General features: G+C 39.2%; 1 protein-coding gene across 1 annotated transcript; it reads left to right on the forward strand.

The window, feature by feature from the left end:
• The first annotated feature begins 654 nt into the window (after positions 1–654).
• On the forward strand, positions 655–6881 carry LOC113444465 (homeobox protein NANOG-like). The gene is made up of 4 exons (XM_087926065.1): positions 655–986; positions 2964–3226; positions 4708–4797; positions 5158–6881. The coding sequence occupies exons 1-4, from the start codon at positions 791–793 to the stop codon at positions 5581–5583; spliced, it is 975 nt and encodes a 324-aa protein (XP_087782191.1). The 5' UTR covers positions 655–790; the 3' UTR covers positions 5584–6881.
• The last annotated feature ends 8947 nt before the right edge of the window (positions 6882–15828 follow it).

A 15828-nucleotide genomic window follows, 5' to 3' on the forward strand; every position in this document is an offset into this window, starting at 1 on the left:
TACACAGATACAGGGAATTACATAAAAGCCACATCTTCATGACATTGTTTTAATAACAGGCAAAGAGAGTGCCTGCTTAACTAAATCTAAATGCTTTAACAAAGTAAGCCACATGAACCAAGATCAACCAAATCCATTCACGTAAAATGTTCCTAAGGCCAATCACATTAAGCCAACAAATGCATAGTTTGTTCCTTTTTGCTTCATATGTTGCACAAATAGTCACTGTAGTTCAAACAATCATACTCTATCTGAGCCTCAGAAGGGCAGTCATTGGTTGCTCTGGGTTAAATTAGAAATCTAAGCATGATTTACCACCTGGTTAACACTTGGGGAGGTCTGCAGGCTAAGACTGGGGAGTTTGGAAGCATCACAGAAGAAAGCTAACTCCTTTTATTTTCTTACCCATAAAATCATCTGGACTTGTCCATGAAAGTATCAGCATTCTCTTTAAATCCTGCAGAAATATTTTCAGACATTTCCCCTTCAAGAAGCAAAAACAAGGCTATCTGATCCCTAATTCCATTCTGGCCAGGTTCACACGTTCATAAAGTGGCTTGTTTGAAGTCTAACAGCCAACCTACGTTGAATGGTAGGCCGCGATTCTCCCTCTACATCTGGTCCTCCCCACCACTCAGGTTCTACCCAGGCCACTCCCAGTCAATTAGGCCACCTTTAACATGACAATGATTCGGGAATGTCTGTCTGCCGTAAGGAGGGCCATAAAAGGTACCCCAAGGAGGCTCCGAGGTTTCTATAGCTCTTCCCGCAGGTTTCCGCGTTTCCACCCATGAACGCCCCGCTGGCCATAAATACTGCTTATCGAGCCTACACCTCCGGAGTGGCGGTTTCCGGAATGGGTTATGAGCAGTATTACTGGCCTTCCCCGGAGGAAAAAGGGCAGGAGCCGGTGCACAGTTCGGAAGGGGGTCCTCCCCCAGAAGCTTTAAGTGACGTGGAGGAAAAGGCACCACACAAAAACCAAAGTAAGTCTCCAAGGGGAAGGACCCCACTTCTAATATTTTGGCGGTTCCCTTGCCTGAGAATGGGAACGAGTGTTCCCGCAACGATGCGAATCTTCTCTCATATACATGTGTAAATATAACTCTTCTGGTTTGTGTACTTCACTCCTTTACCTGAATCCTCTTCACTGTGTGTAATTGCACCAAATCTTAGCTCTAGATGGAGCCGTTCCGTTTCTCGAAGGGTCAAAGCCTGTACAATTGATTTGGGGAAGTCTTCCTATGGTTCAGCCACGTGGGATTGCAGCCCAGAGTAAAACGCACCGGCTGCAGTGTTTTCACACAACCCATGTTTTAAGTCGATAGTGAATTTTCATCGTGCTAATTCCATATAACCCGCTGCTGACAAACTACTATGGTTGATTCGTAGAAAAGAGTAAAAGTATGTGTGAGCCCAAATGTTCGTGAACTCTTTACTAGAACTTTAAATGAACATGTGTTGAGCTTTTTAAGGAACAACTTAAGCAACTAAAATCCCCTTTGGAGTTCGCACCTTGAAAGTAAAATCCCCCAGTGGCTCCATATTTACTCTGAAGTAGTACGGAGATGGGAAATGAAGGGAATGGGACTGAAGCGAGGTCCTTCGCGGCTAAGAGTTCTTAATAGGATGGAAGCCTGGAAGAGTCGGCCCTTACGCAGAGTCGGCCCTTACTTCCAACCTACCTTTGCTTAATCGGCGCGAAAGAGGAAAAAGCCGTTTCTCAAGTAAGGCGATTGTTCGAGATTGGAAGGTTTCCCACGAGCGGGGTAAACCCAAAGAAAAGGAGGCTGGTGCTGGGAAGAGCGCATGTTCTATCTTGGGTGTTCAGTATCTGTCCCCTTCTTAAGTTTGGCCCACAAATTTCTTTTCCAAATTTGAGAGTATTCTCGGTTGTTTTCTAGTCTCATAAACTGGAAGTATGAATGTGCAAAACCAGTTATATGTTAAAAAAAAAACTAGGCATTTTGATGCTACAAAGTGCACTGTTGTGTGTTTATTTTAAAACAATGGATGTTACTCTTATGAAACATTATGAAATAGAAGTGTATAAAAATGTAAAGATATATAAAAATGTAAAGATACCCATCAGAATTTAGTTTCTTTAATTGAATGCAGTGTGTGCTGTCCACTCAAATACTTTGAGCATTTTTCCTGCAAAATAAATGAAAAGAATTATTTGGAGCAGTGGTTAGAGTGCAATATTGCAGACTACTTCTGTCAGTTGGCTGCAATTTGGCAGTTTAAATCTCGCCAGGCTCAAGGTTGATTCAGCCTTCCATCCTTCTGTAAAATGAGGACCCAAATTGTTGGGGGGCAATATGTTGACCCTGCAAACCACTTAGAGAGGGTTGTAAAGCACTGTAAAGTGATATGTGCTATTGCTATTTCACTAGGCAAGATAAATTATACATTTGGAGGTTTGGGTGAAACAAGTCGATATTAAACATGGCCATATATAATTAGAGTGTGACCGTTTTTAATTGATGTTGACCCTAAAATCTATTTAAAATGTAATACAATTAATTCCTTTCATTCTGGATGCACAACTTTTCAAATCTCAAAAATCCTACGAATTTAGATTTATTTTGAAAGTCTGTACATAATTTCATCCCTTATGCATACTGAGAAAATAGCTCTTTATTTATCTCTTTTCGTACCCCTCTAACTTTGAGGTCCTTAGTGCTCTCTGAGCTTGGTGGTTTTCTTGCAGATGTTTCATTGCCAAACTAGGTAACTTCATCATTATTAGTAGGGAGTGGGGTTTGTTCTAATTTATTTACACTAGTGGCTTGCCCTGCCAGTGTTAGTAATAATGAAACCTCTGCAAGAAAACCATCATCCTTGGAGAGCATCAAGGACCCAACAGTTTGAACCCAGAGCTATAAAATATTATATTGATCTAATTTATTTAAAAGTCATCTTCTTTTGCCCTTAAATGCTGTTTTTTGCTTGATTTCTAGATCTTTCTCCAAGTTCTGGAATATTAATTCTTTACACCCCTGACTCTGCCACTAGTCCCAACAGACAGTCCTCTTCTCCACAGCTGTCTTCTTCACCCCAGAAATACAAGGAGGAAAATCCAGGAAGCAGGAAAGTCAAAACACGTACAGCTTTTTCTCAAGAACAATTGGAGATACTGCACCACCGATTTCAGAGCCAAAAATATCTCAGTCCACAACAGATTCAAGAACTGGCTGCAGCCTTGAAACTCACTTACAAACAGGTAAGAACTTCTGGCACAGCCTGAATTCAGCCCAAGACATTTCCATAATTATAGAGTTAATTTGTTGTAGTGGTTAAGGCACCAGGCTACATACCAAGAGAACATGATTTTTAGTCTTTCCTTAGGCAAAAAGCCAACTAGGTGATCTAGATCAGGCATTCTCTTTGACCTAGGAAAGAGGCAATGACAAACTACTTCCGAAATTGGCCAAGAAAATTGCAGGGATTTATCCAGATAGTCACCAAGAATCAAAGGTATAAAAATAATTATAGCATTATAGCATTTATATAATAATTAGTATAATATAGAATTATGTATTATGCATGTATATAATAACTAGGTTGATGTGGGGGAGTGGTAGTTTTAACTGATCTGGAGGACATCTAATTTAGACAAGTCTGAGTCCTAAGCTTAAATCTCCAGAATTAGATTTTGAGTTATTTTGACTAGAGGCTCTTAGGATCGGTCTTTAAGATTGTTTTGATGTCCCATAATCTTTGAGTATAAGTGCTTTCTTATTCTTTCTCTACCTACATGTAAACTGCATTTTTCAATCTTGTGAATATTTAAAGTGAGATTGACAGATTCTCAAATAGTTTTGAGTGCTTTGAACAGTTTTTCCTATTTTTTTTAATTTCTGCAAAGCTTGGGGCTCTTTCAAGCCTGCTGCCACCTAGTGGACCCTATCTAGTTGTAGGTAATTATTATTGGTTTCCTGAGCAGTAAATAACAAAATTATCCAAGTGCATTCTATAAGCCTGTCCAGCATCTGTTTTCCTCTTACTAGATGCTACCAAGAATTGGAAGTATAAGGATGTCTGAATTGCCGAACTCTGCTGTTTTCATTATTGGACAGCCAGGTGCCTTAGGGCAGGGATTCACAAACCCTGGTCCATGGACCAGCACTGGGTCCAAGGCATGCCAGAAACCGGGCTGCACAAGCAAGCAGAGCCCCATCCATGGGGTACAGGCAGCACATGAAACCACACCTCCTCTGGTCCATGGTAAAACCTCTCTCCATGGAACCGGTCCCTGGTCCCCAAAGGTTTGGGGGTCATTGCCTTAGGGAAGATCACATGTTCTGAAAGGAGGGTAGTAATTCTTTTTCATGATGTTCCTTAGAATCTGGTATTTAAGACTGCCTGCAATTGAGCCATCAAGATTCTAGCTGTGAATTTTATCCAGTCTCCTTTTAAAACACCTAAACCAGACACCTACTACCACATTAAATTGTGGTAAATTCTACAATTTAATTTTGTCTTGTTAAAAAAAAGCATTTACCTATACTATTATCAATAAGTGCTAATGGTATAAGAAGTGGAGGCAAATTCTTGACCCATGTCTTCCTTACACTGCATATTTTAAATACTTCTATAGTAACCAAAAATGTATACTGTATTCCAAGAGCCAGGTCTGCTGGAGCCTTTGTGTTCAGAAAAGGACAATGGCATATGGTATCCTATCTTTTCAACACATTTCAGGTAAAAACATGGTTTCAGAATCAACGGATGAAGTTTAAACGAACTCAGAAAGAAACTCTGTGGATGAGAAAAGGAATGTGCCAAATTCAGGTAATTGGGCAACCACTCTTAACACTCATTAAAAAGATGCTCAGAGATTCATTCTTTATTGTAGGTATTGTAGCCTGATGGTACATGGAGTTATAACTGACAGGTGAAGTGAATGAGAAAGATCCCATGTTCAAAGCCTTGCATTTTCAACTGGAACTGGAAAATGCTTCTGCCATAAAGCTTAGAACATGACTGGATAGAGGAATGCTTTTGACCTAGAGGGATTATTGATTATAAAGCACCTGCTTCTGTTTTTAATCCCTATTGTTTTAAGTACTAGGGGGCTAATGCATATGTGGTTTTTTGAACAAAAAATGCCATTAATACAAAGTACAACTCTTTTTTGCTTGTTTCTCACAGAATAGTTATTTGGACATAAACCCAAGCTATCATGAAGGTTACAGTATTGGTGAGGCCAGGAACATCCATTCACTGGCTGCTATGCATGAGAACTACACCAGCAATCAAAACTACAGTAGTAACCACAGTTATAATAATGACCACCACCAGGTCTACAGTAGTCCTCAGAATTTTTATCCAGTTGGTGAGGATGGGAGCTTCTTTGGAAAAGCTGGTGGGGCCTGTTATAGTCCACAAACCATCAACTATATCAACCACCAAAAGATGAATTTTTATCCTGGCTTCTCTGCAAGCATGGAGTATGCTACCATGAAGATGGAAGATGGATATACCTTCCAAAATGCATCTTCTGCTGCATTACCAGGACCCCCTGTCCTCCAACGCTATCAAAGTCCTCTACAAACTCAAGGACCACTGAGCAACTAACTCCTAAGCTTCTTGCTTTTGTAGTCTTATTTTGCCAAAGTCTCTTCCCACTCCTTCCAGCAAAGGGACCGTGGCACTTTTCAAAAGCTAGTTTGTGTGTATGTGTGTGAGTGATTCTGAACTTGACTTTCATTAGGTCGCTCCTGGCTGGCCTCTAGGAAGAGATTGAATATGGAAGGCAGTTCTCATTCAGAAAATGAGAATTCAGGGAACATCAGAATTAATAGCTCCGTGCATGATTTGCCTCTAGTTCTACTTCCACCCACCTCAATTCCTTAATGCGATTTGATAAATAATTTAGCTGGAGTTCAGATACAAGTGCAGTTGGGAGAGAAGAGGCTCTGATTTGTGAACATGTTCCTTTGTCTGATGTACTTAGGCTGATTTGTTGAATTTTTTAACAAATTGAGATCATTTTGCATCTGGCCAGTTTGAGATTTTTAATAGCATTAACAATTAAAATCCAGAAATCAATATGGTAGTGAATTTTCTTTTACATGCAAGTTTTTACCGAACGAAGAGATAATTATGATTTTAATGTTTGTCAGAAAAGTCAGGGTAGCAATTTTAATAAAGGGAAAAAATGCCTTTCAGTAGGCTTTCTATTCCACTTACTATCTTATCTAGACAGCCACTCACCTTAAAGACAAAAGTCATTCTGGATGAACCTGAATCAGTCATTTCCCATTTACCTGTCAATAACCTGTGCATTCCCCCTTTGCACTGCATCAGATCAAGAGCAGAGGTTTTTGTTTTTCCTTTAAACAAGTATTAGTTGCTTAGAGAATTATCAGGAATCTGACATCATTGTCATTTGAATGGAATAAATATTATTGCTAGTCAATAGGGAGAAGTTTCTATATTCCAGTTCTTTTTGCTGTGCAAAAATATATTTGTATGAGTGATTCTTGTGGAAAAAGCATTTGTTGTAGTTAGCAGAAGTGTGTATCTTTCTTACGAAGCTTTGGTGCTCTAGGTTTTATTTCTGATTAGTTCTACTTAATAGTTTTTCAGTTCCATAACTTATCAACAACCAAAAGCCTGGAAGTTAGAAGAGAAATCTATTGCTGGCAGTTTTTCAAAAAGTTGTAAGAATATAATTGCATTCCAAATAGGGGGAAGGAACTGATGGAAGTAATTTTTGAATTCTTAAGTGTTGCTTTTCATTGTTGGGAAGTTGTTAGAAGAAGAACTCACAAAATGTTAATCTGCAGCATTTTGCTCTGTTATCGCTAGTTTTTCCATTTATATACTGTAAGGGATTTGTACAGTGTTATAGTAAAAAGCATGAAACCTAACTAATGTTCTTGAGCTTGATTTATTCTACATATTTTACTGACTTAGGGTTGAAAGAAGCCATTAAATCCGACACACTATTCAGTTCTGGAATCTTTCAATCAATCAAAATAGAGCTGGAAGGCATCTTGGAGGTCTTCTAGTCCAACCTGCACTCAATATTGCTATACAAGAACCAAAAACAGTATTAGATAGAACAGAACAGAGCTGGAAGGGACTTTGGATGTCTTCTAGTTCAGTTCCATGCTCAAGCAGGAGAGCCTATATAATTTCAGACAACTGCTGTCCAGTCTCTTCTTAAAAACCTCTAGTGATGGAGCACCCACAACTTCTGGTAGCAAGCTGTCCTACTGTTTAATTGTCCTAACTGTCAGGAAGTTTCTCCTTAATTCCAGGTTGCTTCTCTCCTTGATTGGTGGGCACACGTGCTGTCACTCCAGCTCAGCTCCACTGTGCAAGCACGTGCACCTCCCGCCAGCTAGCTGGCCTTCAGGTATGCGTGTGTGCTTTGGTTGCTCAGTGCCCAAAAGGTTCACCATCACTGCCCTATACCATTTCAGTCAAGTGTCTGTCCAGTCTCTTCTTAAAAACATCCAGTGATGGAGCGCTCACAACTTCTGGAGGCAGACTGTTCCACTGGTTAATTGTCTTCACTGTTAGGAAATATATTCTTAATTCCAGGCTGTTTCTCTCTTTGATGAGTTTCCATCCATTGTTTCTTATCCAGCCTTCTGGAGCTTTGGAAAATAAGTTGACTCCCTCCTCTTTGTGACAGCCCCTCAACTACTGAAAGACCCTTATACTGTCAGCCCTAGTCTTCCTTTTCTCTCGATCATCCACACCCAGTTCCTCCAATAGGATGACTACATGATGCTCATCACATATACAGGGAAGGGAAGTCCCACCATTGCCCATTTTCACTGTCAAACTACTGTTGTTTTTATTTGCACTAGCAGCACAGATTATCAATCCCTTGCTGTCAGTGTGAGCTCTAAAGTAGTCTAGGCTGGCAGCTGTCCAGCCTCTATGAAGATGAAGGGAAAGGTAGTCACTACAGGAGGCTACCTAATATTCAGCTGAAATTTTATTTCAATTATTCTGTGTCCTGGACTTCCGGGCTTTTTTTCCTGGCATGCAGCTGATAACTGTTCTATCTAGGACTTCAGCTATAATTAATCACTTTTCTGTTCTTTGGACTTCAATAGCTATCCTCCAAGGTATGAAGCTTAACTTGCCAAAATCAGGATCATGCATGTGAAAACTGAGAAAGTGATTTTATTTTTGGTTCTGAATTTGTTTTCAGTTTCAAACAATCTGCCTTGACATTTCATGATCAGGGAGGGTAGATTTGTTTTAAATAAATTCCACAGCATCTCAGAGGAGTTTCTATATAGAGTAGAATTGCAGTGCTAGAGAAAGTCTATCAATGCATAAGTGTCAAATCACTTTCCACCAGTGCCAATAGTAGAGTCCCATAGTAAGCTTGGTGGACTGGGCATAGAATCTTAAGAAATTTGTTGGCTAGTCCATGGTTACTGAAGCTCAAAGTCCAAAACTGCCCAACCATGAAAGCTTATACCATTTGACTAACATTCCAAAAACAATTGAAAGGAGCGGAATAAACCTAAATAAGGACATTTTTTTTAAAAAAACTGTAGCCATATTAAAGCTCTGGGAGCCATAACTTATCAAATGCTTTTTCAAAAGAAAATAATGCAGGCCAGTGGCAACAGCTGATGTGCTACCTGCCTTCAGTTTCTAAATGATTTCCTCAATCCCAGCCCTAGAGCCTGGACTCTGGCACAGGTCAATCAGTAAATGCACTAGTGAAACTTTATCTTCATTTTGATGAAATTAATGGCCACATTTTTTTCAATAACTATGCTTTTGAAAGTCTGCATATACTTGAGAGCATTGCTCTCCTTTAGTCGCTAATCCATTAAAACATGATGATTCTGCATTTTAAAGTTAAGCAATATGCAGAAATTTAGCATATTCCTCAACTTGAGGGCCCTTTGTCTGCTAGAATTTAAATTGTGTAATTGCAGCAACCACACAATTCCATTCTATTTTGCCTTTTTATTGGATTGACTGGATCGAAGAATAATTGTATTTAATGATTTCTCTATTGCATGTCATATCAACATTTTGAAGTGAGGACTAAATTATAGACTGGTCATTTTTGAAATTTGGAAGTATTTGAATAAAGATGGTAAAAAAACCCAGGGATGATAGGAAATGATAACATAAAAGCAAATTTTTAAGCAATGTGATACTACTCCCTCCAAAGTGAATGCTAGTCAGTATATGAGCAGTACGCAAGCCAATACCAACAAATATACATTGTCCCAGTGAAATCTTGTAAAAGCCTACACAGAAGCAAGACAATATTGAGATCAACGTCTTAAAAGTACTAAAACTGGTTGAGTGATGTATTCTCCCACACACATACACACCCCTCATTATGCCAGGAAAACAAGCTAGAAAAAAAAATCAGTTTTCAATTATTTTCTAGTTAATTGCAAAAGGAATCTTACTGATACAGATGGAATAAATTTAGCCATTTCTTATTTGCACCAACACATTTCAGAGTCCAGTCCAGTCTATCTTCTTGCTGGGAAGTAACAATAGTTATTCAGCTCAAAACATTTCTTTTTCTAGGGATGATCCATGGCAGTGGGAGAAATAAAAGCACATAGTAATAATTTGAACTGCACACTGATTCCACTAAAGGGAAGGGGGAATTCCATAGATAGAAGTGTTCACTGCCTGTATGACAAATATGCTATTCTAATTAACTTTCCTGATATAAGTTAGGCATTTTCCATTTCTAAAACAGACTGGGAATCAGATTGAAATTGATTTAATTAATCAAAGTAATCCAAGGTTGCCTGCAACTGAAACTTGATTCCCTCTTTCCATTATCTGGCTCAAGAATAATATGTCAGATGAAAAACAATCATTTGTCAAAGATTACAGATTGAATACTTTCTGACCAAGAATTCTATTTCATCTGCAGAGAAGCAGATTCTGTATTATTTTTAGTATTCAGCAGATCCAGTACTTCACTAACCAGAAAGGACAAAGATAGAATACAATTGAGGGGGTTCCAACTTTCTCAGTTTAGCCATTTTCTCACATTAGTATAATGTAGTGTAGTGCAGTGCAGTGTAGCATGTAGAAAGGGAAGAGTCAGGTTTTAGTTCAAATTCAGCAGAGGTTAAGGTGCAGGTCCAAAACCCTGAATTCCAGTCTCGTCTTAGGCAGGGAAGCAGCTGTCACTCTTTTTCAGCTGAAACCACCTCAAAGAGAGTTGTTGGAAAACCTGGAGAAATACTGTGCATGTGTACCTTACTTCTACAATAATAAAGGCAGGATAAAATCAAATGTTGGGGATTTGGAGTCAGGCATTCCCTCAGATTAGTCTACTTCAACAGGTTGCTATTCTGTGAAATAGGAGGAGGAAGTACTGCTATATGTGCACTCTTGAGCTCCTGAATGAAAACAACACCAATCTCTATGGTGATTGGTCTTGTTAAGTGGTGACTGAGCCACTCACTCTGTCTCTGGTAAACTTTCTCACAGTTGATAACATTAGAAGAAATTAACATGGAAGACACCTCAAATTTTCAGAGAAATTTTGTGTATGTGAATATAATGTACAATGAACTTAAGGGCTGTTCCAATATAGTTACCTCCATTTAACCACTTATTATAAAGATAATTGTTTTCTCTTGCTCATCTTCTTGCTGCAAATATTAGTAGGCAAGTTTCACATAGCTCCCCTGCTATTTATGGATCCTGAGATCCCCTCAAGATTGCACTTCACAAAAATTGAATGACTTCCAAATAACAGGCTGGATTTCACCATACTTTTCTACAGAAGCCAGAGGTAAACTGGGGAACAGAGATAGAATAAAAAAGAAAGAAAAGAAAGAAGAAGGGAGAAATGAAGGCAGGCAAAAATTTGGTAAAACAATAACCAAATGTAAATGGTTCTATCTATGCATTATTCCTGATCTTGTCTCTGTGTTAGTATGTGTGGGCCAAAGAGGCAGAGATAAACACCTATAATATGCAAGAGATTGGGCAGGGGAAAAAAAAGTATCTCCTTTTCCAAATAGTTTCAGGGCTCAGTCCATGCCTTGAAGGAGAAACAATTTTGCATTTCATTTTGCAGTACCCTGGGGCTTTGGCGCCCCATGCTATGTCTGCTCTTTCAGGAAACCTGGGACTGAGGATGTTGATTCAATGAATGGTCAGCCTCAACAAGAGTCAGTTTCCGTAATGCAGCCAGGAGTGATTTCTTTGACATTTTCCTGACCTGTGGCATTAGAGGAAGACATTTTGCATGACAAACTGCAAAGCTTAATGCTTAATGCTTGGAGATATCACTTCAGGGGACAATTAGAATGGCCCTGCTGTTCTGTCTCATTTTCACCCAAGTAGGGGGAAAATACCTTGCAGGCCTCTTTATAAGGATTACCAAGATTATGCATGCATGGCATTCCATAGCATATAAATGCTAATATATGTGATGATTTTGAACAGTGGTTGTGGAAGCTATATAGGAAATCCAATTCATAAGGAAGTTGAAGAGCAAATGTGCCTATTTTAGCTTGCACCAATTTATTTTAATTTGAAATTTTAACAGATCTTTGTTGTGATCATATGCCTACTAAAACAGTTCAACAGGCATATATCTCTTTCATTTGCAGAATGAATGAGGCAATTGTTTAATAAAACTTAAACAGCTCATACATAAAGCACATACATCAACATTTTTCCATTGGCTAAACCTCTCAGATGTGAAATTATATAATGCTATAAAATTCAGTCTACTGGAAGAAAAAAAGTAGAAACATACCAGACTCCACACAAGTCTCTAAGCTATGCTGTATAGTAAGTATATCCATAGGATGGGAAAGATTTGCCTATTTTAACTCCATTCCTGAGCTTTTTAAAATAGCTTGTTGTGCTGATACTAAGCACATCAGATGAAATACATCCAGGTATAGAAAATCAATCTATTTTCCAAAACAGGTGGCAACATAAGAAGCAATGGATGGAAACTAATCAAGGAGAGAAGCAACCTAGAACTAAGGATACATAGCCCGACAGTTAGAACAATTAACCAGCGGGCTGGCTTACCCTCGGAAGTTGTGGGTGCTCCATCCCTGGAGGCTTTTAAGAAGAGACTGACAACCATTTGTTTTAGATGATATAGGGTCTTCTGTTTGACCAGGGGATTGAATTAGAAGGCCTCCAAGGTACTTTCCAACTCTGTAATTCTGTGGTTATTATTACTTGGACCCTTGAGAGGCATAAAAGCAGGTTCCCTAAGTCAAATATCTGAGGTTCAGAGCAGTGGTGGGATTCAAATTTTTTTACTACTGGTTCTGTGGCAGGGCTTGGTGGGCGTGGCAGGGGAAGGATACTATAAAATCTCCAGTCAGAGGTGGTATTTGCCAGTTCTCTGAACTACTAAAAATTTCCGCTACTGGTTCTCCAGAACTGGTCAGAACCTGCTGAATACCACCTCTGGTTCAGAGGCAAATAGGGGTGGAATACCACCTCTGGTTCAGAGGCAAATAGTCAGGGGTGGGATTCTACCAGTTCGCACATATTCACTAGAACCAGTTGTTAACATTCTAAGCAGTTTGAAGAACCAGTTGTTAGAAGAAATGGCTAGTCTAATCCTGTAATGAAGGCAGGAAGGAAACATTCTGGTGTTGCTTACAGAAACTGCCTCTCCGTTAACCCTTATTACATTCTTGGCAGGACTAGACTTCCTGTCTCAGGAACGTCTCTGGGGTTTTTTCCCCCTCCTTTGCTGGTACTTTGCTTGTGTGGAGTGACCATTCAAAGTTACAATGGCAGTGAAAAAAGTGACTTATGACCATTTTTCATACTTACGACTGTTGCAGCATCCCCTGGTCATGAGAGGCCAGGCGAGGAGATGCGTGCCTCGATGTGAGTGATATTGAGTTGGCCACACCCAACCAATAACATGACCACCAAGCAATGTCCACTCAGTCACATGACCACCAAGCCATGCCCACCACCTAAGCCACGCCCACAGAACCGGTTGTTAAAAATTTGAATTCCACCCCTGCAAATAGTCCTAATGGTCAGGTGACACTGAATGACCAGAGGACTTTGGCAACAATTCTGCTTTCTCCTTTTCCAGAAGGCCTGAGTATGTACCAGCTTGCACTGAAACTTTTCAAAGCCAAGACCCTGCCACGGTTCCCATATGAAGCTTAGCTAATCTTAGGAATCAACTTTGATAGAGTCCAAAGCTGCCTTCTAAGGAAGTTATTCTGAGAACTGAAATTTGTCCCTAATGTCTATATCAGGGGGGAGGGAAGAAAGAAGGAAAACAATGGTATGTTAAAAGCTGATTTTCAACCTCAAGGTTTGATACATCTTATTCTAATAGAAGAGAATATATAGAATAGAATAGAATAGAATAGAATAGAATAGAATAGAATAGAATAGAATAGAATAGAATATTGGCTAAGTGTGATTGGACACACAAAGAATTTGTCTTGGTGTAAATACTCTCAGTATTCATAAAAGAAAATATTACATTCATCAAGAGCTGAGAATCATAAGATACAACACTTAATGATAGCCATAGGGTACAATAAGCAATCAAATCATACTAGGAAACAGTCAATATAAATCGTAAGAATACAAGTGACAAAGTAACAGCCATACAGTCACAAGTGGGAGGGGATGGGTGATAAGGAGTGATGAAAAGATTAACAGTAATAGTAAGTGCAGACTTTGTAATAGTTAAACAGTATTGAGGGAATTATTTGTTTAGTAGGGTGATGACTTTAGGGGAAAAACTGTCCTTGTGTCTAGCTGTTCTGGTGTGTAGTGTTCTATAGTGTCGTTTTGAGGGAAGGAGTTGAAACAGTTGATGTCCGGGATGTGAGGGGTCTGTAAATATTTTCACGGCCCTCTTTTTGACTCGTGCAGTATACAGGTCCTCGATAGAAGGCAGGTTGGTACTAATTGTTTTTTCTGCAGTTCTAATTATCCTCTGAAGTCTGTGCCTGTCCTGTTGGGTTGCAGAACCAAAACAGACAGTTATAGAGGTGCAGATGACAGACTCAATAATTCATCTGTAGAACTGGATCAGCAGCTCCTTGGGCAGTTTGACCTTTCTGAGTTGGTCAGCCTGACAATGAGGACAATTAATGAGTGCAAAGGCTTGCCTCCAGAACTTGTGGGTGCTCCAACACTGGAGGTTTTAAAGGAAAGATTGGATAATTATTTGTCCAAGATGATATAAGGACTCTTGCCTTGGGCAGAGGGTTGGAGTATAAGACCTCTGAGATCCCTTTCAGCCCTAGGATTCTATGAACTGCTTCTTGGTGATTTCCTGGTGCTCTTTGGGTTTGATTGCTTGCAGATATTTCATTACCCAACTCGGGTATACAGAAATGGTATACTTTAGGAGAAACCCTCCCATACTACCATCTCTTACAATACTAGACAACACAGTATCAACAGTAGAAACCTTCAAATTCCTAGGTTCGATCATATCACAAGACCTAAAATGGACACCTAACATCAAAAATGTCATCAAAAAAGCACAACAAAGAATGTTCTTTCTGCACCAACTCAGAAAGCTCAAACTGCCCATGGAGCTGCTGATACAGTTCTACAGAGGAATTATTGAGTCTGTCATCTGCACCTCTATAACTGTTTGGTTTGGTTCTGCAACCCAACAAGACAGACACAGACTTCAGAGAGTAATTAGGACTGCAGAAAAAACAATTACTACCAACCTGCCTTCCATTGAGGACTTGCCTTCCATTGAGGACCCCCACAAGTCAAAAGTGGGGCTGTGAAAATATTTACAGACCCCTCACATCCCAGACATCAACTGTTTCAACTCCTTCCCTCAAAACGATGCTATAGAGCACTGCACACCAGAACAACTAGACATAAGGACAGTTTTTTCCCGAATGCCATCACTGCTAAACAAATAATTCCCTCAACACTGTCCAACTATTTACAAAGTCTGCACTACTATTACTATTAATCTTCTCATCGCTCCTTCCCCTCCCACTTGTGACTGTATGACTGTAACTTTGTCGCTTGTATCCTTACGATTTACATTGGCTGTTTCCTAGCATGATTTGATTGCTTATTGTACCCTATGAATATCATTAAGTGCTGTACCTTATGATTCTTGACTCTTGACGAATGTATCTTTTCTTTTATGTACATTGAGAGCATTTCCACCAAGACAAATTCCTTGTGTGTCTAATCCACGCTTGGCCAATAAAGTATTCTATTCTATTCTACTCTACTCTACTCTATTCTAGTTTTTTTTTAAAAGTTTTTTATTTTAACAACAAACAAAACCACATAAAACATACAACATAAAACATAAAACCATCATCCTTCTTCATAAATTTACAAACAGTGTATCAGTTGGTTTACCACTTTTTTTTGTGCACCCGTTTCCTAAACGCTAATATAGTTATATTACATAATAACTCATATTATCAACCAACAATTGTATAACCTAGTATCATTACTGAGAAATCATTTAACTATAATTTTATTAATTCATACTTTAACGAGATAACTATAATCACTCTACTCTAGTTTTTCTAGTCTAGTCTAGTCTAGTGTAGTCTAGAAGGGGCATTCAAAGAAAAGGAATATGAAGAATGCTTCATGACCTCAAACCACTAATATTTGCAGGTGGGTAGCCTGCTTGTTGCAGTGTTATTCTTGGATGCTCTTGGAGTTTGTTTTTAATATGCAGAGGTAGAATGTGAAATTTCCTGTGCTAGGATCAGTGACGCAGGGCCTCAAAATACTCTTGGGAGAAATCAATGTAATAAGTTACTTTTTGTTTTCCACTTTACATCTTCCTCAGAAATTGATGGATGCTTAGTGATTTTGGTAGAGGCAGAA

Source organism: Pseudonaja textilis, chromosome 2 (assembly GCF_049901715.1).
Source record: "Pseudonaja textilis isolate UNSWEBS1 chromosome 2, rPseTex1.2, whole genome shotgun sequence".
Lineage (NCBI taxonomy): Eukaryota > Metazoa > Chordata > Lepidosauria > Squamata > Elapidae > Pseudonaja > Pseudonaja textilis.